Source organism: Ambystoma mexicanum, chromosome 11, assembly GCF_040938575.1.
Source record: "Ambystoma mexicanum isolate Mex_15411 chromosome 11, UKY_AmexF1_1, whole genome shotgun sequence".
NCBI classification, from domain to species: Eukaryota; Metazoa; Chordata; class Amphibia; order Caudata; family Ambystomatidae; genus Ambystoma; species Ambystoma mexicanum.
The window spans coordinates 18,240,077-18,264,027 of record NC_090934.1 but is presented as its reverse complement, the minus strand read 5'-3'; the positions used below and the strand labels follow the sequence as shown (position 1 = coordinate 18,264,027).

At 49.9% G+C, this 23,951-nt stretch overlaps 1 protein-coding gene across 20 annotated transcripts in view; it reads left to right on the top strand.

Annotated features, from left to right (window-relative positions):
• Positions 1-23,951, top strand: part of MACF1 (microtubule actin crosslinking factor 1) — a 1,825,008-nt gene that overhangs the window by 1,774,631 nt on the left and 26,426 nt on the right. For all 20 annotated transcript variants that reach the window (XM_069622429.1, XM_069622430.1, XM_069622431.1 and 17 more), the window contains one exon: positions 14,425-14,545. In XM_069622429.1, coding sequence (XP_069478530.1) covers positions 14,425-14,545 — 121 coding nt within the window. The remainder of the gene's footprint in view (positions 1-14,424; positions 14,546-23,951) is intronic.

The window sequence follows — 23,951 nt, the reverse complement described above, 5'->3', positions numbered from 1 at the left end:
AGATTCTGCTGGGTGCACCTATTTGATTAGAGAGCAGAAGATTGTTTAAATGATAACCTAAGAATGAAAGCCTTGGGGGACCTTGACATCAGCCAAGCCACGTGTGCATTTAGTAACAAATGCAACTAGTGTGCGTTTGTGGAGTTCAGCCAAACAGCCTGTGGGCATAGTAAGATTTCAGGGTATGCTCTGGGCGACAGGAAATGCAGATTCCGAAGTTTGTCTCAGAACTCCTGGTCTGGAGCCAGCGTTACCTTAGCAGATCTATGCAAACAGCCATTCCCTTAGCATCCCTCGCTCACTTAAGGGACAGAGGCTGAGCAGTCTAAGCTGGCTCCCGGCAAGGCAACCAACATAGGTTTACTTTGAAGAAATGAATGCCCAAACAGAGGTGTATGCAAAAATATACTCCATAAAGGCAGGTGATAATGTATGCACTTTTACAGGTAACGAATTTGGTTTTAGAATGTTCAGTGGGTGGCAAGGTAAACCAGTATGTGCAGCAGACGGGGACATCAGCAAGAGAGAGAGAAAGCGGAAGCGAAAAGGCAGGTCTTGAGTTGCTTCCGGAACCTTAGGTGGTATTGCTCAAGTTTGAGAGAGGCTGGGAGGCCGTTCCAGAGAGAAGCCCAAGCCGAGGAAAGAGATCTTCCCGCTCCCTCACCCCTTCTCTGCCTGTAGATGCGGCTGACCCTCAGAGAGTTGCAGGTGGATGAGCAGAGGGCTCGAGAAGGAAGATGCTTAGTAAGGGAAAGTTGGATGTTGTGTGGTCCCCGGCCCTAGAAAGCCTTGCGGACGATGCAGAGGGCCGTTTTATAATATTTCATGAAAGCTTCCGAAAGTAAGTTCCCAGTAGCCAGTGTCAGCTCCCCTGGGAGTCACCCAACCTTTCACACTTTTATTCTTCAATGTCCATTTTTCTTTTTTTTTTGATTGGTTACAAGCTTACAATCAAATCTGGTAGCTGGAGCTGCATCTACTTTCTGATGGATTCATTCCTCTGATGTATTCATTCCTCTGATGGGTTCATTCCTCTGATGGGTTCATTCCTCTGATGGGTTCATTCCTCTGATGGGTTCATTCCTCTGATGGGTTCATTCCTCTGATGGGTTCATTCCTCTGATGGGTTCATTCCTCTGATGGATTCATTCCACTGATGGATTCCTCATCTCTGATATTCTGTCTCCAGCGCATTTCATCTTTGGAACATTTTCCTACACCAGGAGGCACAGCATGGCTCTGCATCAGCTCCACTCAATCCCTTTACATCTGGGACAGTATATATAGGGACGCTGTGCCTCATGATGTCCGTGACGCATTTCTACGCTTTTAGTTTGCTTCCGGATCACTGCTATTCTATGTTTTGCTAATGCCTAATCCTGCAAAGGCCTCAGGCTTCAATCCCTGCACGGACCACGGTTGACAAATAGTCTCTAACGCCACAGGAACTGTCTTTACTGTTTAGTTCTGTAGGTCATTTCAGGTCCACTCTTCTTTGTCAAAGATGAGACTCATCACTTAAGGGGCTTGTGAGGTATCGTGAGTAAGACTCATACACAGAGGCAAAGTGTTGATCGCTATAAACCTTTATTAAAAGAAACAGATTGGAGAAACGCCTATATTTACTTAACTCGAGGAGGGATTTCCCTGCCTCAACAAAACTCACTATGGTCTCTGTCAAGATGTCCAAACTAGAAGTCCTCCGTCCTATGTACACAACCCTATGTTGACCCTCGCATGCTAAACCTATCATAGAGTGTAAAAGGGCTTCATGCTCTCTACCTGCTACTTGCAGCTGTAGTTCACAAGTTAAACTCAAAGTTCCAAAAGGGTGCAAGAAATAAACAACCAAAAGTTCCCGCATCATTGGGAGTGGGGTCCCTTCCCCTACGTTTCTTAGTTCTTTCACAGTTCACATTCTCATAAGCGCCAAGAGGATGTCCGCCTCCTCTCAGCCTTTCCATCACTTTCAAATATAGGGTAAGGATATTGTATCAAGGATCGTCCTTTCTTCTCCTTACAATCTCTTCCTTCCAGGAGACTTGTTTCTCTTCCCTGGGGATTCACACATTTACAAGGTTTCTTCACTTTCTCCTGTCGCTTGCTTTCATCACAGTGGATTACAAGTTTAACTCAAAAATGGCAGGAAAGTATCTTTCGACTACTTTTAAATAATAATCCTGTCTGCTCAGCGTCCCTCCGGTTTCCTAACCGGCCTTTGGTATGGTGCGCTCCATCTTCCCGGCTTGCCGGGTCTTTTTTTTTTTAATCAACTTTATTTAATTTTTAAAAGCATCGCAGACATGGATATATCGGTAAACGGTTGATGCCAGGCGTGTAGCGTTCCTATACATATCAAAATAAGACTGCTTTGCTCATATAAGAAAAAGAGAAACAAAAACAAACCAAAGGAAAGAGCATATGCAATGAACATCAAGTTAGTCCCCTTCCCCCAACCCCCAAACACATCCCAATTTATGGGTGATAAGGTACAACGTTCTGCTTTGTAAGTTCAGCAGGTTGGATCACTTTCAATGTAAAGTTCTAGCTCATCAAATGGTGAGTGTCGCTTGAAGTAACTCTGGATCAACCTTGGTTTAAAAAACATCTGTTCCTTGTTATCCATAAATTCATGTAGTGGCAGCCAGGTGTTCAAGTACCTGGAGTAAGAGCCGCGGGCCTGTGCCGTCACCTTCTCCATGGCCATTACACCCCACAGTCTTACCCACCTCATGGCTGTTATTGGGCCTTCCTTTGTCTTCCATGCCTGTGCTAATGTAATCCTGGCCGCACTCAACATGTGGATTATGAGCGTGGCTATAGGCCCTGAGTTTGCATAGTTCTCCAGAATGGGGTCTGGCATGGATTCACATGCTCATGAATATTCCCCGTCGTCAGGCTGGGAATCCTTGGTAAAGAAAAAATCAGTTTCAGTTTAGTTTCTGAACTGTCTTTCTCCTGTTTTCCTGGGTCATACTGCCCCCAGCCAATGACTGCCCTCTACCTAAGCCCCTCCTCTGGCAGCCAACTTCAGATTTTTACCGCACGTTCAAGTGTTGGGAGTCCTCGTGCTATAGCTCTCGAGCTTTTACTGCGTTTTGCAATTTTTCAAAGAGTTTAATCTAATTTTTTTGGTCAATCGAGCCTCAAGCTCCACCGTTTCTACTTCCGATCAACGGGGTCCCGTTTCAGAATTTTCTACGCCCCTCAAGGCCGAAGTTCTCGTCGAGTTCTGCTTCTCGGAGGATTCCAGAAGATCTTTGAGGCCTACCCGCGTGGACATGGCCCAGGACAAAGGGAACACGACGCCCGGATCCAAGCTGTTCAGGAGCTGCCCTGGATGCGGATTGCAGAATGTCTTCAAGGAGGACGAGCGTTCCAGATGCCGCTACTGCCTTCACGAAGACAAAACGCACATGGAGCAGGACTGTACGTTTTGCCAGAACATGTCGGAGCGGACCATGAAGGATCGGCATATCCGCCTCACCAGCTGTCTGGAGGGTAAGAGCCCAGCAGCAGGTGAGAAGAAGAAGAGGTCCGAGCGGTCTTCTAAGACCTTTGAGGGCGCTCCAGCGACAGGGGCCCAACAATAGCCAAAGCACAGAGAGTCCGTGGGCACCGGGAGCACCGAACGGTTGGGCTCCTCGGCTGCCAGGCAGGGCGCACTGTCACTGACGCCATCAACTACGAGCCAACGCTCTGGCTCAGGCAAAAGAAAGTCGGAGAACCCGGGTAAACTTAGGGATAAGTCCAAGTCGATCCCAACAGAGACGTCAGAGGGGGAGCGATTCGGCGACCCTCCCCCCAAGTTGAAGGCCTCAGGCGCGTCTAAGTTCTAGAAGGCCTTGATTCACCCGGCTAAGGCCTCTATCGAGGGAGTTGTGGCGGCCATGGCAAAGCCTGTGGAGGCTACCCCTGTGGAGACGTCCTCGGGGCCTAGAGTTTCCCTGCCATCACGGAGGGAATCCTCTTTTCAACCCATCGATAACACCCCCGTGAGAACCCCAGTGGAAAAAGAGGGGTGGGGGGGCCGGTGGCCATCACAGACACGGATACAGCTTCTGAAGAGGAGCTGGCTGCAATCGTGAAGATCTTGGACAAGAGGTTCGAGGAAGTCCGGTCCCACGGGAGGGATTCCGACGAGGCGGACGAAGAAAGCGACGGAGGCGCTGACGAGGCTCCCGTGGAGGTGGAGGATTCCACTCCCAAACCATCGCGCCCGTCGCAAGGGCCTGGGCACAGGACAACTCAGGAGCAATCCTGATGGCGATCCAGGCCTTGTGAACGGAGATAAGGACAAGGTTGCCCTTACACCCAACAGACGACCCAGCGGAGCCTGGACCGTCAGGAAGCCCTCCAAGCAAGCGGAGGAGAACTCATCCCCCACTGCCCTTCCAGCTGGCGCGGCCCTCATGGCCTTCTTCTCCTTCCCCGGTCCGTATGACACAGGGACAGAGACGGCCATGACGGAGACGGATGACGACGGTGGTGACGGCGGGATGGGCCTCCCATCACCACCTCCTCGGGCCTCTCCACCCAACGAAATTGGCTCCTTCCATGCCATGATCACCAGGGCATACGAGCTCTTCCAGCTCTGCCCCGTAGAACAGAAGGAAGGTTTCCTCTATCAACGACGTGAGGCCAAGAGGAAGACGGTCCTCTTTGTCCCGTTACTTGATGACATCTGGGACGAGGGGCTGGAGCTCCTGAAGAACCCGTCCACGACCCCTGCCAAGAGAGACCGGTACAAGAAGTAGTACCGGGTCCCGGATTCCGCCCCCATGTGCCTTAGGGCGCAGCCGACCCCCAATTCGGTCATCTCAGCAGCGGCAAAGTAGAAAGCAGCGGGGGCGACAGCTTCAACTTCGACCTCACCGTCGGACGGCGAAGGGAAGAAATTGGACGCCATGGGACGACGGGTCATCACGTCGGTGGCGACCACGATTAAAGCGGCCAACCCCCTCGCGATTGTGGCCCGCTACGACAGGGAGCTGTGGTTTAAGATTGCTCCTCTGCTGGACTTCCTCCTGGACGACAAGAGGGCTGAGGCCCTGGAGATCCTGCAGGAAGGCGAGGTGGCGTCGGACCACACCATAACGGTGGCAACGGACATTTCTGATATCGGCTTCCGCCAGATGGGCAACATTGTTTTCTTTCGCCGGCGTGGTTGGCTCAAGGCAACTGATTTCCGCCAGGACGTGCAGACCAGAGTTTTGGACATGCTTTTCGACGGAAACAACCTATTTGGCAAGACAGTGGATGAGTCACTGTAGGCCATGAAGGCCGAGACGGAGACGGCACAGGCCTTGGGAGTTTTACAGCAGCGACGGCCGCCCTTTTGGAACTCCAGAGATAAGCAAGTTGCCTCCAAAGGATTTGGCGGCGGCTCCTCGACGTACCGCCTGGCGGCCCACTCCTCATCGCAGGAGGCCTACAGAGGATGCAGCAAATCAGGAGGATCTCATCGTCGTCAAGGAGGCCAAGGCGGCAAGGCCGCTGCCAACCTGGATTGAACCGGCCGTGGCGTCGAGCACCCCGGTGGGAGGCCGGCTGGCGAAGTTCGTCAGCGTGTGGGAGTCCTTCGAATGGATTGTGTCCTCCAACGTATTCCTCATCTTAGATGTATTCCATCCAGCTTTGCTGTTCTTCGGAAATTTTTTCGGCAGAGGGCGCCGTGCGTCGATGTCGTCGAGTCGATAGTCCCTCGAGGGCCTCGGTCGAAGGTGACGTCATCGGGTGTATAAGTAGCACGCGCGGCGCCCGTTTGCCTCGGTTCCGTTTTTCCGCAGTACGTTGCTTCGGACATTCGGCGCGTCTCGAGTTCTGTCAGGAAATATAATATTACGAGAAGAAATAATGTCCTCGTCATCGATGCCGACCACGACCCCGAGATCGGGTTTTAAGAAATGCAAGTCGTGCGGCTCAAAAATGTCGATCACGGACCCGCACCACAAGTGTTTGTGGTGTCTCGGGGAAGGCCACGACATGGAGGCCTGTTGGAAGTGTCAGGCGATGACGGGAAAGGCCTTGCGAGAAAGGAGAGGAAAGCTACAGGTAGGTCGGAAGGATCGGAAAGCCTCTATCGTTGAGTCGAGACCCCATGGGGAAAAATCTCCTCAACGCGAAAGGCATAGATCCAGATCTCGAAGCGATTCTCATCGCTCGTCGTCTTCGTCGAAAAAGTCGAAGAAACGACCCCATAGATCTCCGTCAGACGAGTCTCCGAAAATTAAATGCCCCACAAAACATTCGTCTTCCGAAGAGTGGGAAGCATTTAGGGTCAAAATGATGGAGGTGTTTGAGAAAGCGAAGCCGCGGTCCGCGCCTTCTTCGGAAGCCCTCGAGTCTGGGTGATCGTAAAAGGAAGGATAGAGAACCTTCCAGGACGCCGAGCAAAAGAAGCACTCGAGTCGAGTCGATCGCTCGAGGTCACCGACCGAGACCTTCCACACCTCGAAGGGGAAACTGTCGAAGGCCGCCTCGACGCCCTCGAAGCAGACCCTGTCGACGACCACAATGTCATCAACGCCGTTGACACCTTTATCGATGTCGACGCCGAAACCTTCCGCACCAAAGGCTCCAACCAAGCCAGGGCTGCTAGAAAAGGAGAAGGAGAAAACTTCAAGACATGTATCTTCTTCAAAATGTAGTATTACACCTCCTCCTCCTCTCCCAGAGAAGGTTTTCAAGCCTCTCCCTAGGAAGGAGATTTTTAAATCCTTGAACTCAATTTTTGAGGATCAGGAGAGATCCGAAGAGGAAGATGTACCTTTTGGATTGGAATAAGGCACCCAAAATGTCCCAGAATGCTTAATATCGGAAGAAGGCAGGATGAAGGATTTGGTGGAGTCCTTACATAATGCAAGTGGCATTGATGCCTCTCCTGAGAATGATTTTGGTAGACCAGATCCAGGAGAGCATGCCAGTCCATCTTATCGTCAATTAATGACAAAGGTGGTAGACTCCTTGGGATGGGCTAAACCAACAGCCCAATTCGTCCAGGACGATTTGACAGACATTTTGGATCATGGTCCCACTGAAGACCCAGTTTTATTTTTTCATGTAGCCTTACAAAACAGGGTGGCCAAGAATTGGGAAACTCCGGATTCTATTCCTCCGGTGAATAAATCCCTAGCAACAAAATACCGCCCAGCCAGTAGCGACCCCGGCTATCTGTCAAAACATCCAACTCCCGAGAGTTTGGTCATTCAGGCAGCTACAGCTTCCAACAAACTTGCGTACCCGTCTATCCCTCCAGACAGGGACGATAAGCGTGTGGATGGTTGGGCACGGAAGGTATTTTCAGCCGGGAGCATGGCATTAAAATCTGCCAACTCCACATGTGCCTTGGCAAAATTTCCGTACACTCTGTGGGAGTTCATCGCAATGGCGGCGGGGCACATACCAGAAGGGGAAGAAAGAGAAGGTTTCCTAGCCATCGTTAGAGATGGAAAGGAGGCCATGCAGGAATACCTTCAATCTGGATTGGAAACTGCGGATAGTGTAAGCAGGTCCATGGGCACTAGCACGGTAATGCTCAGGTTTGTGTGGTTACGGAAGTCGGGTTTTGCACCGGACGTACATAACCGCCTCCTGAACATGCCTTTTGACGGGTCTCACCTTTTTGGCAACAAGGCTGACGAGGTTGCAGACCTCAAAAGCAGCGGCCAAATCTTTAGGAGCTGCTATTAGGCAACCTCAGTCTTTTCGTGCGCAAGGACAATCATGGAGGGGACGATACTATCGTTATTATACCTCATACGGGAAGACGAGAGGAATGGCTAGTCAAAGGGGCCAAAGAAAAGCCACTCGTGGTGGACGAGGAAAACGTGCTAAGCCAGCTCCAGCTGCTGCCTCTTTGCCATCAGCGGCTGCAACATCCGCCACAAAATCACTTTGAGGACTTGCTGCGATGGGAACTGCACTTTGCAAATAGTCAGTTGGCAGGTGAATGTCCTCCTGCATCCTCTCCGGTCATGAACAGGCTGATGGGCCTCTCCTTGGCAGGCCCAGGGCTCCTGCTACAAGGGCTGTTGCCACCGCAACAGCTTTCCACTCCAGGGTTCCCTTGTTGAACACCTGCAGGGCCGCAACCTGAAGATCTGTACACACCTTTACAAGGTTTTACTGCGTCGACAGGGATTCTATGACAGGGTCCAGAGTCGGCCTGTCAGTGTTACGTAACCCGTTTTCGTAAGGTCAGTGTCTCCTGTAGTAAGTGTTTCATTGAGGAATACATGGGCGAAACATCCATCAAGAGAACTTTACGGAGTGCAAAGTGATTTGCTATTTCATTCTATTGTCACCATGACAAGGCTGGCACTCGGCTCCTTGTGAATATGGGATGCAATGCTGCCCTGGGCAACTCTAGTGTAATGCTTAGCTCAGGCTCCTGTAAGGGTGCAGAAGTAGGACTCTGACATGGAGGGGTTATAGTGGCTGTTACAGACCTTTATTCAAGTGGAAAAATGAAAATAAAACACTATCTTGCCCTAACTCTAAGAGGGTTGCCCTGCTTCAACCAAAATACTAATGTCTCAGTCGGGATGTCAAGTCAAGATTCCACAGTCATGTGTCAGAATCCTGCATCTGTCCATCACTCTTTGCACTAAACTAAATCGAAAGGGTATCTTCCTGGTCCAGAGGAATGCTCCCTTCTGCTGGACAGAAGACAGTTCTTGGTTTACAAGTTCTCACAGTTCAGTTTCAACTGTTGGCGGGGAATGTCTCCCTTCCCCAACCTTCCTCAGGCTTATGACACAGTTCATCAACTAGTGGGGCATGTCTTGCTTCCCCAATCAGCCTTTCTCAGGCTTCTCCCCAAATGTTGGGGGGTACCTGGCAGATCTGGTTCCCTTCTTCCAGCCTGGATGCATCTCCAGACTCGGGTGGTTTGACCCTCGATTGGCAGACCTGGTACCCTTCCACTCTACCAGGCACTTCGGTTCAGACACAGACTTGGTTTACTCGCCTGCCAAGTCCCGTGTTCACAAGCATTACTTTTCAGTTCTCTTCACAGTTTCTTAGTCCCACATACAGAGTTGGGTCACTCTCCTGCAAAGTACCGGTTTCATAGATATTATTCTCACAGTTCTTATTGCCTTCTCCCTTCCTATTTGACAGCTCTAAATCAACTTCCCTCCAAGTACTGTCACGAGAAAGATTAGGTTTTCTTACTCGTGAAAAGTCTTTTTTAGGCAAGTGTTCCGGACACTATTCTCCTTATTCTGTCTTGATAAGGTTTCTCTTAAGTTCTCTTTCTCCCACTTCTTATGTAATGCATTATTTAGGGTTCCCCGTACCCACCGGGGGTCCCAGACCATAGACTCAGCCACCCAAGTACATTAAGGGCTGTGGCTGCAGTCCTCTGGTCAGTCGTAGGCCTCCCTGTCTCTCTCTCTGACTGGCCGGCTCTCTGGGACTCCTCTCGCTTGCCACAGCAGCTCTGCGGCTCTTGGCCCTACTTGGCCTATGTCTCGGAACTGGACCGCGTGCTCCTGCAGTGTGTCGCTGCCGGTGCCCCTCCCAGCCAGCCTTCGGTTCCGTCGCTGTGTCCGCGGGACAGCATCCTTCCCGCTCTTCACCGACCTGGTACTCTCCTGCTGCGCTCCGCATCAATCTTCTGCTACACACTCTACTCTCACAGGAAGGTTCTGTCCTTTGGCTCCTCCAATGAAGACGTCTCCAGCTTCCCTCAGTTCTCTGCGCTCCGCTGGCGTCCAAGGGTTCCCCTCTCGCTGGTAGGTATGCTGGTTCACAGCCCCTTTTCTTACAGCACATCATTCCTGCTCCTTGCGGGAGGGTTTGACAACCTTTCCTGGTTTACCTCCTCTATTTCAACTACTTTTGGACCAATAGGAAGTGGGTAACTACTAGACTCTTCAGTGTGGTTCCCATAGATAATCTTCATGCTTCCGCACCTCTCCCTCATCACAATACTGATCTTGCCACAGTACTGGGAAAGGGATCTTCACTCAGGTCATCCCACGTCTTCCTCGTCCCAGTACTTTCTCGGGGAGTGGTAGAGTGACAATAGCTCATGACCCTAACATGGAAGGGGTGGTTGTTAGGGTTGTAGGAAGTAGGTCTAGGATCAGATAATTGGCGTGGAGTCGTCCCTAGTCCCATAGGAATCCCTCTCCATGCTGAGTGCCACCTGCAAGTGGGGACTATAGGTTAGCGGCCTCACCTTCCGGCTTTAACTTTTACCATTGTATCCTATGGGACGTGAAACCGGCACAAATGAACTCTGACTCTGCGGTATGTAACTGCCCGTGGATTTTTTCCCTGAATCCCTTGTTGGTTCATTGCGTTCTTGACCAAGATTCTCCATTTCAGAACTTACCTGTGATTTTCTATCCATTGTTAAAGTCATCCCTTGTATTTCTGCAATGGTTTAATGTTAGTAAAACACTGTAACTGGCAACTATGTGTATATGTTTTCCAAGAAATGTATCAGGAATGTAACTGTTACTTTGCTAAACTCTATTGTGGTTCCATCCTCTCTATGGCTTTAATGTATTATACTAGGCCACTGGACATTAATGCTGTTATAAGGCCCTAGGAGGTCTAAATTAACGTAAAGTGTGTTTTGGGCCTAGGGATTCTAAATAAATGTTCCCGTCTTTTAATCCCATAAGCTGCACTACGTGTAGGTGCTGGCCGCCAGGTGTAGGCTCTTCCACATCTAGTGCTGCAAAGTGTTGGGTGCCCACCTGCTTGCTAGGCTTTATGGTTTCATAATTCACCCCCACCTCAAGGAGAGGGCCCACATGTAGACATTGGGCTTAGGAAAGTCCTTGTATAGGCATGGCTGTCTTTATACATGTACCTGGTATTTGTTTAATCCTGTGTATTGTACCATAAAGTACTTATTTGACCTGATAGTTTTTTATGTGTGTGACTTTTTTCAGTATGTCAGTGTGGTGCGTTTTCTAGATGTATGTGTGTGAGGACTAATTGTACTTCTCTACGAACCTACTGCCCTACCTGAGAGTTGAGTCTCATCGCTCTGACCACATTACCCACGTTTCAGAGAGGTTTGGCTTCCCTTTCTTGTCAGTTGTCAGTCTTCCCTCTAGTGTCAACTGTCGCAGGGTGGTACAAGAACTGCCTTCACACAATAGCTGCTGCTTTTGTGCTTCATCTGAACTCTAGACACCTCTGGCGCTATAACCTTTCCAAAGGATTGGCAGCCAGTGAAAGAGTGAATGCAGAAAGTCTTTTCAGCCCTGCCTCCTGATGTGATGACATCTGGTGAGAAATAATGCTGGGCTCTGTTCTGGGTCCATGTAGCCTTATATTGGTACCCTAAGGTTCAGCTCTCCTCTCACATGGACCATCTGCTGGCTCTGCTTCTGCTTGACGTCTCGTGTCCTGCTCTGTTGCCTGCTCAGCGGGCAGCCAGCCTCTGTGATGCATGTGCTCTTCACCTGTATTCTTGCTTCCACTTATAACATGGGTGTGGCTAATACCGGTGCTAAGCCGCTGCTTTCGCCATCATGTTACGTTCACAATAGTAATCGTAAAACACGTATGCTGCTCAGTGCAACTCACATCAGGTACATTACCCAGCAAAGCTCCACACAGTCGAGAGCCACTGGAGAAGGGATTGGGGACTCCAGTACCCGGAGGAAACTGACCGTCCATCGTTCTCTCCCACATTAGTGGTGTTTCTTCCCACTACCTCCCGATTGCAATTTATAATCCTGGGCACTTTGGGTGCGCTTTGAGAAATGTCTATGCCTTAACAGCACTGGCATATACCCTATCTCCCTTGACTATATACCCTTGACTATATTCACTCCCATCCCTCCCTAGACTGCCACTCCCTTTGCCATCCCTCCCTCCCTAGACTGCCACTCCCTTTGCAATCCCTCCCTAGACTGCCACTCCCTTTGCCACTCCTCCCTAGACTGCCACTCCCTTTGCCACTCCTCCCTAGACTGCCACTCCCTTTGCCACTCCTCCCTAGACTGCCACTCCCTTTGCCATCCCTCCCTAGACTGCCGCTCCCTTTGCCATCTCTCCCTAGACTGCCACTCCCTTTGCAATCCCTCCCTCCCTAAACTGCCACTCCCTTTGCAATCCCTCCCTAGACTGCCACTTCCTTTGCCATCCCTCACTAGACTGCCACTCCCTTTGCAATCCCTCACTAGACTGCCACTCCCTTTGCAATCCCTCACTAGACTGCCACTTCCTTTGCAATCCCTCACTAAACTGCCACTCCCTTTGCAATCCCTCACTAGACTGCCACTCCCTTTGCAATCCCTCACTAGACTGCCACTCCCTTTGCAATCCATCACTAGACTGCCACTCCCTTTGCAATCCATCTCTACACTGCCACTCCCTTTGCCATCCCTCCCTAGACTGCCACTCCCTTTGCCATCCCTCCCTAGACTGCCACTCTTTTTGCCATCCCTCCCTAGATGGCCACTCTTTTTGCCATCCCTCCCTAGAGTGCCACTCTTTTTGCCATCCCTCCCTAGAGTGCCACTCTTTTTGCCATCCCTCCCTAGAGTGCCACTCTTTTTGCCATCCCTCCCTAGAGTGCCACTCTTTTTGCAATCCCTCCCTAGACTGCCACTCCCTTTGCAATCCCTCCCTAGACTGCCAGTCCCTTTGCAATCCCTCCCTAGACTGCCGCTCCCTTTGCCATCCCTCCCTAGACTGCCGCTTCCGTTGCCATCTCTCCCTAGACTGCCGCTTCCGTTGCCATCTCTCCCTAGACTGCCAGTCCCTTTGCCATCCCTCCCTAGACTGCCACTCCCTTTGCCATCCCTCCCTAGACTGCCGCTTCCGTTGCCATCTCTCCCTAGACTGCCAGTCCCTTTGCCATCCCTCCCTAGACTGGCACTCTTTTTGCCATCCCTCCCTAGACTGCCACTCTTTTTGCCATCCCTCCCTAGACTGCCACTCCCTTTGCCATCCCTCCCTAGACTGCCACTCCCTTTGCCATCCCTCCCTAGACTGCCACTCCCTTTGCCATCCCTCCCTAGACTGCCGCTTCCGTTACCATCCCTCCCTAGACTGCCGCTTCCGTTGCCATACCTCCCTAGACTGCCAGTCCCTTTTCCATCCCTCCCTAGACTGCCGCTCCCTTTGCCATCCCTCCCTAGACTGCCGCCTCCGTTGCCATCTCTCCCTAGACTGCCGCTTCCGTTGCCATACCTCCCTAGACTGCCAGTCCCTTTGCCATCCCTCCCTAGACTGCCAGTCCCTTTGCCATCCCTCCCTAGACTGCCAGTCCCTTTGCCATCCCTCCCTAGACTGCCGCTCCCTTTGCCATCCCTCCCTAGACTGCCGCCTCTGTTGCCATCTCTCCCTAGACTGCCGCTTCCGTTGCCATACCTCCCTAGACTGCCAGTCCCTTTGCAATCCCTCCCTAGACTGCCACTCCCTTTGCCATCCCTCCCTAGACTGCCGCTTCCGTTGCCATCTCTCCCTAGACTGCCAGTCCCTTTGCCATCCCTCCCTAGACTGCCGCTTCCGTTCCATCTCTCCCTAGACTGCCAGTCCCTTTGCAATCCCTCCCTAGACTGCCACTCCCTTTGCCATCCCTCCCTAGACTGCCGCCTCCGTTGCCATCTCTCCCTAGACTGCCGCCTCCGTTGCCATCTCTCCCTAGACTGCCGCTTCCGTTGCCATCTCTCCCTAGACTGCCAGTCCCTTTGCCATCCCTCCCTAGACTGCCGCTTCCGTTGCCATCTCTCCCTAGACTGCCAGTCCCTTTGCCATCCCTCCCTAGACTGCCGCTTCCGTTCCATCTCTCCCTAGACTGCCAGTCCCTTTGCCATCCCTCCCTAGACTGCCGCTTCCGTTCCATCTCTCCCTAGACTGCCACCCATGTGCATGGATATCGAGAGCAGTTCCTGCAGTTTGTCACCCTTTGCCATCTGAGGGTTCACTGCTCCGGGCGGCCACCATATGCAGGGCTAGGAAGCCCTGCGGGAGTCTTGCATATGTAGAGCAAGAGCACAATATGAAATCGGTCCTCCAGGAGCAAAGCCTCTTGGCAGGTCCTGCCATGGCCTCGCTGCAGCCCTCTTCGGGTGTCACTGTGGCACTGCCATGAGCCATAGTGGGCAGCGACAGTTACACATTCTCTACACAGATCAGCGCAGGTCGGGTCAAGGCCATGCAATGTGTGCCAGCCACTTCCCTGTCACCCTTGTGGGATCTGATTAGGGCACCCCCTATGCTGGGGGTGCTTTCATTTACCCTTAGCCACTCTCGTATCTTTTATCAGGATCTCCAAACCCCACATCCCCTGTAAACTAGGGGCTGATCAAAAGCAGCATTCGCTTGGCATTCTGGGATGCACATGTCTGTTCTTGGTGGGGTGCCTTGGCGCTTTACATGCGTGCATTTGCTTGCAGATGTCTGGCTGGGTTCCAATCACGCTTTATGGGATTTCTTTTCTAGGTAACGCCTCAAAGCGGGAAACTAAAAAAGCCCACCTTCCATTCCAGTCGGACATCCCTCACTGGAGAAGCTGCCGGCTGTGCCACGCCAGTGTCTTCAGGTGCCAAGCCCAGCAGGGCCGGTAAGTCGGGAGGGAAGGCTTGCACTAAGAAGATCTTATAAGATGTTTATGTCCGCTATGATGAGAAATGAGCACCTTGTGTCTATGCCGCTCAGGCTCAGCACCAGGCCTGGCCACTCCACTCGGCAAATAGGCCATTCCATGATGGATGTGCAGCGGCAAGGCAGCAGTGATCTGGGTACTGGCCTGCCTATTTCTATTGGGTCAGCAGAGGTCTTCCTAACTCTAGGAGTTCGGTGGTCCCCCAGAAAAGGTTTTCCACACTGCTACCACCTAGCAATTCTGATGTGTGTGTATATAGGATTTATAAAGTCTGCACTCTGCTGGGAAGCACTAGAATGCATGGGCAGGGACTCAGTCCAGTGACTGAGCGTGTTCGCACTGTACCTCAGGGCAGCAATGATATTTCAGACTCTCAGGATTCCAGCCCACAGTCCTAAGTGTGGTTCAGTGCATGGTGACTCCTTTTCCAAAATATGTAGGCCCACTAGGTGGGCCCAAACTTTCTGCCGAACCATCATTCTATCAGCCTTGTAGCCATAGCGCCTTATAGTGGGTTCAATCAATTCTCCCGTGCCTTTAATGGGCGCTGTAGCCCGATTTGGTGGCTAAAAGTCTGTTAAAACACTGCAAGATACCTGGCTGTTTTTTTAAATTAGAAAGTTGTTTGAGCACTAGCACACAGCGCTCAAACTCGCACAGCTTCCCACCCATGAAAAGGAACCGAAACAAAGATGGCCGCGATGGAAAGAGGCCTGCAGCTCCTTCTGAAATGCTGGCGCCCTGTCCATTTTTTAGATGGTCAGAGAAAGGGGAAGATGTTGGGAGGGTTATTCACAGCCCCTGTTAAATAGCGTTGACCAATGAGGAGGGGGCGTACTGCTGTGTAGTACAGTTAACACTTCGCAGACCTGATGATGAAAGACCCACGTGGACACCTGTGCGTGTGGTTATAGTGTTACAGGAACGCCCGTGGGCGCCCTTATTAAATTTAAGAACAACACAAGATGTAATAATACTCGACAGCAGCCAATGGATGTTGCCCGATGCATAGAGTAGGTTCCTAAGCAGATAGAAGCCACAGAGAGACGATTATGGGGGCGCAATGAATATTAGTCTTATTACAATACTACGCTACGGCGCACTTTCCACTGCTTCAGCACATATATACAGCTCACAGCTAGGTAACCCACCATGGGTTTTATACAACTTTAGAATCACAAGTAGTCATTCAAACATAATTGCATTCAACACTGAAGAGTCAACAGATGTTAAGCACATATTAATACATGTGCCTTATACTTATAAGGCACACAGCAACATATATTTCAGTGTCAGAAGTCCAGCCCTAACCTATACAAATTCTCTGCAGTCTTTTGGGAGTCCCAAAAGGTTCCCGAGGTAAGGGGGAGAGAGGTCCAGGAAGTCCCACTCAGCAAGTGCAGGACAAGTACTGAAGTTAGTGCAGAGCAAATACAGCATGTGAAGTAGTGACTTTGTGACGCAGTAGGGAAGCTGCTGTAGTTCTGTCCCATGACAGAGAGACCCTCACTGAAATGTTCACAGATGCACGTCTTGAATTCATATGATACGATATTTATAACGCACTTAATACCCAGAGGTTTCTAAGCACAGACCCGGGGATCGAACCTGTGGTGCTCCGTGTCGTCTTTCTTCCAAGGCGAGCACGTTGCCCCTGAGCTATCCTCCCGAGACCCAGTTGGAGTTAGGGGACGCCCAGCAACTATGCAGAAAGACTTTAATCTTCCAGCAGGCTTCTCTCTTGGCAAAGGGTAGCAGAGTAGATTTCCAGTGTCCCAGAGCAGCCTGCAGAGTGCCCATGAAGAGTTCCAGCCGATTGTCCGTCTTGGACTCTTCATGTAGGTTCCATCAGTTCGCTTTATTCCGGTTACATTATGTAGCTTATGCTGCTGATTGATACCACTACTCCCATCACCCAAGCAAGAGCTCTCCAGCTGACTCTGTGGAACCTTCACTACAGGCATTCCTTCAATCAAACCTGAACATTCCCTCAGACACACCAACATGCTCTCACGCATGACCAAGCACCTGCATTCACACCAAGCACAATACAACAACCTTGCAACGATGTACATCAAGCGGGACTTGTGACTGGTTGGTCCCATCAGTCAGCAGGAGTAAGGCACCTCGCAGAGGTCTTCCTTGCCGATTAGAAGGTCATGGTTCGCGACACAGTAGTATTGGCTGAGCCATTACTGCTTTCTGCTGCAGCCCTCCCTCGGATTGTTGTCTACTTCGATCTTCTTCAGCTCCAGGTGTCGATTTCTATCAGGGGTCCAGTTTGCCTCCTTATGTGCAGAATCGGGGCTGGGGGCAATCCCAGCCCTCCAGTAAGACATCCAGCTTCCCAGCATCTGACCAGCAACATCTATCCCCTCGAGGTATATGGATAGGGGAAAGACCGCTCCCCTTGCCCACTTCCTGTCCACCAAGGTGTATGAAGAAAGCGGGCTCTCCCCCATGTGGTAAGATAGTGTTGCCCACAAAAGACAGACCATCGTCAACAAGACTTAGAACCAAGGAGAGGCCATTTTCAGTTTACAGTCCCCTTAAGTGCATTATCATGGCTTTAAGGGAAATGTGCCATAGTGCACCTGCAAAAAGTGTTAACTTTAATGATTGCCACCTGTCTGTCCAGAGAATGCCTGGAAAGTAGCAAAAAGGCTAACTAGACAAAAGAGAAGGGGGGAACACCGTGTGCCCACAGCACTAAACCACAAAAGTCATAAAAAGGATAGGACTGACCCCCACACTGTTGGGTCTAGTGACTCACTTGTGAACCCAAAATGACATTGCAAAAGGGATTGTAGGGTTCCCTGAAAGCCCACCACATATGGTGGGGGTGCTGCGATAGGAAACAAAGGAGGGAGGTCTACCCACACTGGAATCTTTAGAAAAAGAGAGTCCAGTGTCCCCGGAACAAAAGAAAACCTCAGAAGGCAAAAGAGATTTAAAAAACGTCAGTCAGCAGTAGGGTTTGGAGGCTCAAGACAGAGGAGGTAAGATTACACAGGTGTGTCTGAGATTAAGTGGGAAGCTACCTGGCGTCACACGCAGCGAGAATAGGGGAGACTTGCGAAGAAGCTATCAGATGGCTTGGAATGCAGGCCAATATATGTGGTTAATGCCCACACTCTGACGTAATTAGCTAATGGGTGCCTCGAGTATGCTAATTATGGGCCTGATCTCTGGACAGGAGGTCCTTAACATGGTCACTAGCTTTTATTGGCCAGTGTAGTCCACTTGTGCGAGTTATAACCCTAAAATAAAACACATAGGATGTCTTCTCCTGAAAATGAAGGAACGAGTTACTAAATACAGATGTCAATTCAACATTTCAAAAACAAAAAAAGTGATGGGTGGAAGGTTTTGAATGAATCTGCACCACTGGCAATTGCTCTGGGCAACCTTCCACACCACAGTTTTTTAGCCCATCTGCGCCATTGCAAAAGGGGTCCAGCCATGTGTAAATCAGTCAGCTGGTGCCGCCAATGGTAGTAGCCCAGCCCGAACTGCTAGGCCAGGTCCCCTCTGCACAGAAAACCAAGCAACCCCAGACATGTTTCGGCCTTGTGGGACCTCCTCAGTGAGGTGCAGCTTGGTCTCCAATGGCGCAGCGAGCAAGGGACCCACGTCTGGGCATACCCTCTCTCACATGAAGAGACAAACTGTGACCACAAAAGTGATGGGTGGAAGGTTTTGAATGAATCTGAACTACTGTCATTGCTCTGGGCAACCTTCCACACCACTGTTTTTTAGCCTGTCTACGCCATTACAAAAGAGATCCAGCCATTTCACATTTGAAGCCAGTTTGAGCTGTTGGCAGATTTTTTGAAGTGCCACGCTGTCGTACTCTGAGATTATAGGCCATACGTGATGTGTAGATAGACCGCTGTAGTGGTTTGAAAACACGTCTGGGCTTGTCGATTATTGAAAGAAGCTCATTATGACAGCAGCGCACTTTCGAGACAGAGCGTGAAATGGGGCAGGGAAGAGGGTGTTCTTACTCAATTATTCTGAAGGGTTGAGGAGGGGGCACTCATTTTCATCTGGATTCGTTTTGTGGGGGCTTTTTCTGTATTTTTGATTCCAATTTTGGGTGCGGTTTCTTTCTGCAATGCAGACACTCGTCGTAGAAGTAATGCAGCTGTTTTGCTGTAACCTGAACATTTATTCCAAATTAGGGCTCTGTTGCCCTATAACCTAAAATTCACTCTGTGGGTGAGGGGCCCCCTGTAATCTGGACGAGCCTTATGGAGTGGAGGAGTGGAGACCTTTTCTGTGATATGTTTTTGTGCGACCTTTTAGTCACCCACTGTTCCCTTCCATAGTCTGCACGGTTAATTGAGAGGGCACTTGCCTGGACTCAGGGAGTCCTTGGAAAGGGTGAAGGTTCCCCCTACATATCACACCCCTTTTCTCTGATCTGGAGGCTCCGAGGAATGTTGTCCTGCCCTATTGCACGAGGGCAGGGGAGAGGGCATGCTTCTTTCAGTCAAGGTAGAAATGTCCTTTTCTGGCTCTTTCTGTGTTGGTAACTGGCATTCTGCAGCATTTTGAAGTCTGCCCTTCCGTAATCTGAAAGCTTCTTTAGGGCAAGGGTGTGCCTTTACTGCTGTTATCTGGAAGGTAATTTTCAAAAGTCTAGAATTATCCCTTTTAATATTCTGAGTATTCCAGAAATAAAAATAAAGTCTTCCTTCTGTAGTTTGTAAACTCATCTGGAAAGGTGGAGCTCCCTCCTGTAATCTGAATTCTGATGGGGAGGGGTCTCTTTCAGTAATCTGAATTATGATGGAGAGGGGTGTCTTTCAGTAATCTGAATTCTGACGGGGAGGGGTCACTTTCAGTAATCTGAATTCTGATGGGGAACGTTCTTTCAGTAATCTGAATTCTGATGGGGAGGGTTCTTTCAGTAATCTGAATTCTGCTGGAGAGGGGTCTCTTTCAGTAATCTGAATTCTGATGGGGAGGGGTCTCTTTCAGTAATCTGAATTCTGATGGGGAGGGGTCTCTTTCAGTAATCTGAATTCTGATGGGGAGGGTTCTTTCAGTAATCTGAATTCTGCTGGAGAGGGGTCTCTTTCAGTAATCTGAATTCTGATGGGGAGGGGTCTCTTTCAGTAATCTGAATTCTGACGGGGAGGGGTCTCTCAGTAATCTGAATTCTGATGGGGAGGGTTCTTTCAGTAATCTGAATTCTGCTGGAGAGGGGTCTCTTTCAGTAATTTGAATTCTGATGGGGAGGGGTCGCTTTCAGTAATCTGAATTCTGCTGGGGAGGGGTCTCTTTCAGTAATCTGAATTCTGATGGGGAGGGTTCTTTCAGTAATCTGAATTCTGCTGGAGAGGGGTCTCTTTCAGTAATCTGAATTCTGATGGGGAGGGGTCTCTTTCAGTAAACTGAATTCTGATGGGGAGGGGTCTCTCAGTAATCTGAATTCTGATGGGATGGGTCTCTTTCAGGAATCTGAATTCTTCTGGGGAAGGGGTCTCTTTCAATAATCTGAATTCTGCTGGAGAGGGGTCTCTTTCAGTAATCTGAATTCTTCTGGGGAAGGGGTCTCTTTCAGTAATCTGAATTCTGATGGGGGTCTCTTTCAGTAATCTGAATTCTGATGGGATGGGTCTCTTTCAGTAATCTGAATTCTGATGGAGAGGGTTCTTTCAGTAATCTGAATTCTGCTGGGGAGGGGTCTCTTTCAGTAATCTGAATTCTGATGGGGAGGGGTCTCTTTCAGTAATCTGAATTCTGCTGGGGAGGGGTCTCTTTCAGTAATCTGAATTCCGATGGGGAGGGGTCTCTTTCAGTAATCTGAATTCTGATGGGGAGGGGTCTCTTTCAGTAATCTGAATTCTGATGAGGAGCGTTCTTTCAGTAATCTGAATTCTGCTGGGGAGGGGTCTCTTTCAGTAATCTGAATTCTGGTGGGGAGGGGTCTCTTTCAGTAATCTGAATTCTGGTGGGGAGGGGTCTCTTTCAGTAATCTGAATTCTGATGGGGGGTCTCTTTCAGTAATCTGAATTCTGATGGGATGGGTCTCTTTCAGTAATCTGAATTCTGATGGGGAGGGGTCTCTTTCAGTAATCTGAATTCTGCTGGGGCGGTGTCTCTTTCAGTAATCTGAATTCTTCCGGGGAAGGGGTCTCTCAGTAATCTGAATTCTGATGGGGGAGGGGTCTCTCAGTAATCTGAATTCTGATGGGGGAGGGGTCTCTCAGTAATCTGAATTCTGATGGGGAGGTGTCTCTTTCAGTAATCTAAATTCTGAAGGGAAGGGGTCTCTTTCAGTAATCTGAATTCTGCTGGGGAGGGGTCTCTCTCAGTAATATGTATTCTGATGAGGAGGGATCTCTTTCAGTAATCTGAATTCTTCTGGGGCAGGAGTCTCTTTCAGTAATCTGAATTCTGCTGGGGAGGGGTCTCTTTCAGTAATCTGATTTCTGCTGGGGAGGGGTCTCTCTCAGTAATCTGAATTCTGCTGGGGAGGGGTCATTCTCAGTAATCTGTATTCTGCTGGGGAGGGGTCTCTCTCAGTAATCTGAATTCTGGTGGGGAGGGGTCTCTTTCAGTAATCTGAATTCTGGTGGGGAGGGGTCTCTTTCAGTAATCTGAATTCTGATGGGGAGGGGTCTCTTTCAGTAATCTGAATTCTGATGGGGAGGGGTCTCTTTCAGTAATCTGAATTCTGATGGGATGGGTCTCTTTCAGTAATCTGAATTCTGATGGGGAAGAGGTCTCTTTCAGTAATCTAAGTTCTGATGGGGAGGGGTCTCTTTCAGTAATCTGAATTCTGATGGGATGGGTCTCTTTCAGTAATCTGAATTCTGATGGGATGGGTCTCTTTCAGTAATCTGAATTCTGATGGGGAGGGGTCTCTTTCAGTAACCTGAATTCTGCTGGGGAGGGGTCTCTTTCAGTAATCTGAATTCTTCCGGGGAAGGGGGGTCTCAGTAATCTGAATTCTGATGGGGGAGGGGTCTCTCAGTAATCTGAATTCTGATGGGGGAGGGGTCTCTCAGTAATCTGAATTCTGATGGGGGAGGGGTCTCTCAGTAATCTGAATTCTGATGGGGAGGGGTCCCTTTCAGTAATCTAAATTCTGAAGGGAAGGGGTCTCTTTCAGTAATCTGAATTCTTCTGGGGAGGGGTCTCTTTCAGTAATCTGAATTCTGCTGGGGAGGGGTCTCTTTCAGTAATCTGAATTCTGCTGGGGAGGGGTCTATCTCAGTAATCTGTATTCTGATAAGGAGGGATCTCTTTCAGTAATCTGAATTCTTCTGGGGCAGGAGTCTCTTTCAGTAATCTGAATTCTGCTGGGGAGGGGTCTCTTTCAGTAATCTGATTTCTGATGGGGAGGGGTCTCTCAGTAATCTGTATTCTGCTGGGGAATGGTCTCGCTCAGTAATCTGAATTCTTCTGGGGAGGGGTCTCTCTCAGTAATCTGAATTCTTCTGGGGAGGGTTCTCTTTCAGTAATCTGAATTCTTCTGGGGAGGGGTCTCTTTCAGTAATCTGTATTCTGCTGGGGAGGGGTCTCTCTCAGTAATCTGAATTCTGCTGGGGCAGGAGTCTCTTTCAGTAATCTAAATTCTGCTGGGGAGGGGTCTCTTTCAGTAATCTAATTTCTGATGGGGAGGGGTCTTTCTCAGTAATCTGTATTCTGATGGGGAGGGGTCTCTCAGTAATCTGAATTCTGATGGGGAGGGGTCTCTCAGTAATCTGTATTCTGATGGGGAGGGGTCTCAGTAATCAGTATTCTGATGGGGCAGGAGTCTCTTTCAGTAATCTGAATTCTTCTGGGGCAGGAGTCTCTTTCAGTAATCTGAATTCTGCTGGGGAGGGGTCTCTTTCAATAGCATTGGATCTTTCATGGATTCACATGCTTAGAATATTCCCCGTCGTCAGGCTGGGAACCCTCGCTATATTTATAAAGACCTTTCCATAGGAAAAAAATTTGACACTTCTATGTCCTATCTACGTTGTTTTTAGGCTGTGTACGCCTGACCCAATAGGACGTAGGGATATAAATAGCCCCGCCCTCGCGGCTCCCTTCAGATTTCAACCGTCTCCAAAGTAGCGGGAGCACCTCGTGTTTGTTTCTACTTTGGGGCAAGGTTGAGTTCTACTCTGGTCAGTTGAAAATGTCCAGAAAGGCGTTATTCCGTCCGTGTGCCACCCGTGGACTGAAAAAAGTTTATGAAGGAGATGGGCACAAGAATTGTTTGTACTGTCTGCACCCTCACCACTCGGTGGACAGTTATGAGATCTGCAAAGGCTCCTCATAGAAGACGCTAAAGGATAGGAATAGACGCCTGGTGATGTTGTTACGTAATGAGCAGAGACCGGCTCAACTGAATATTGCAATTCATGCAGTAACCTGGTTGGGTTGGTGATCCTGAAGCAGCAACGGCAGAAGTAAGAGACCCCCTGAGGATCCTGCCCCCACACCGCAATGGAACAGCGCACAGTGTAAGGAGCACGAGCCCCAGGGAATCCCTCTGGGGAAGAAAACCCTGGACGATCTAGACGAGTGCATCTCGGGTGGATGGATGTCTTCTGTTGTGAATTCTCTGTATTGCGGGAAGCCGAGACTCTAAAGGGTAAGAAGAATGATTGGTGAGTGTGTGATTGATAAGAGATGGAGTGATCGCGATGGAAAGAAAGGAGGAAGGTCTTACGGGAATTCCAGTACCCGGAAAGACTCTACATGGAGCGAAGAAAACCCCTGGAAAGGGAACCCGTCTGGAAGGAATCTCCCAATTGATCCGGGGGATCCTGTAACGGGAGGTAAGTAAGTGCAGGAAATGGAATAAGGTAGGAACAGAGAAAGGGGAAGAGACCACTCACTGTGTTAGGCGGGAGGAGTATCAAGAGTTCGCCCGATCGCGGACTGAAAGGAGGACAGGAGGCTGAATTCGGCAGACCCGGAAGTACGGGCGAACTCAGGCGAATCGCTGGGAAATGGCACTGAAAAGATGCTCTGCGGTACAAAATAGAGTGGTTAGTATAAGAAGGAAAGAAAAAGGGAGAAAGAAGGTTAGAGGAAACTGATTCTCCCTAGATGCGAACTTACGGAGCGTCTCTGAAAACAGTAGCGATGCTACGAAGAGAGCCCCGCTTCTGCTTTAAAGGGATCACATGACTTGCATCCGACGTTCGTTGAGGACATGGAAAGTCTAGACAGCTAATATGTCATGATCTCTGCTTCCAAAAGGTCAGGGTTTTCCCAACTCCCTTGGAAGCAGATCCATAACCCAGGTTCCGAGTGCCAACCAGTCCCAATTGGGACCTTTTGGACCCAGTCCTGGTGCCAGTGGCACCAGGCTCATAAATATGCCCAGTCCCAGCGCTGGAAGCGCCGG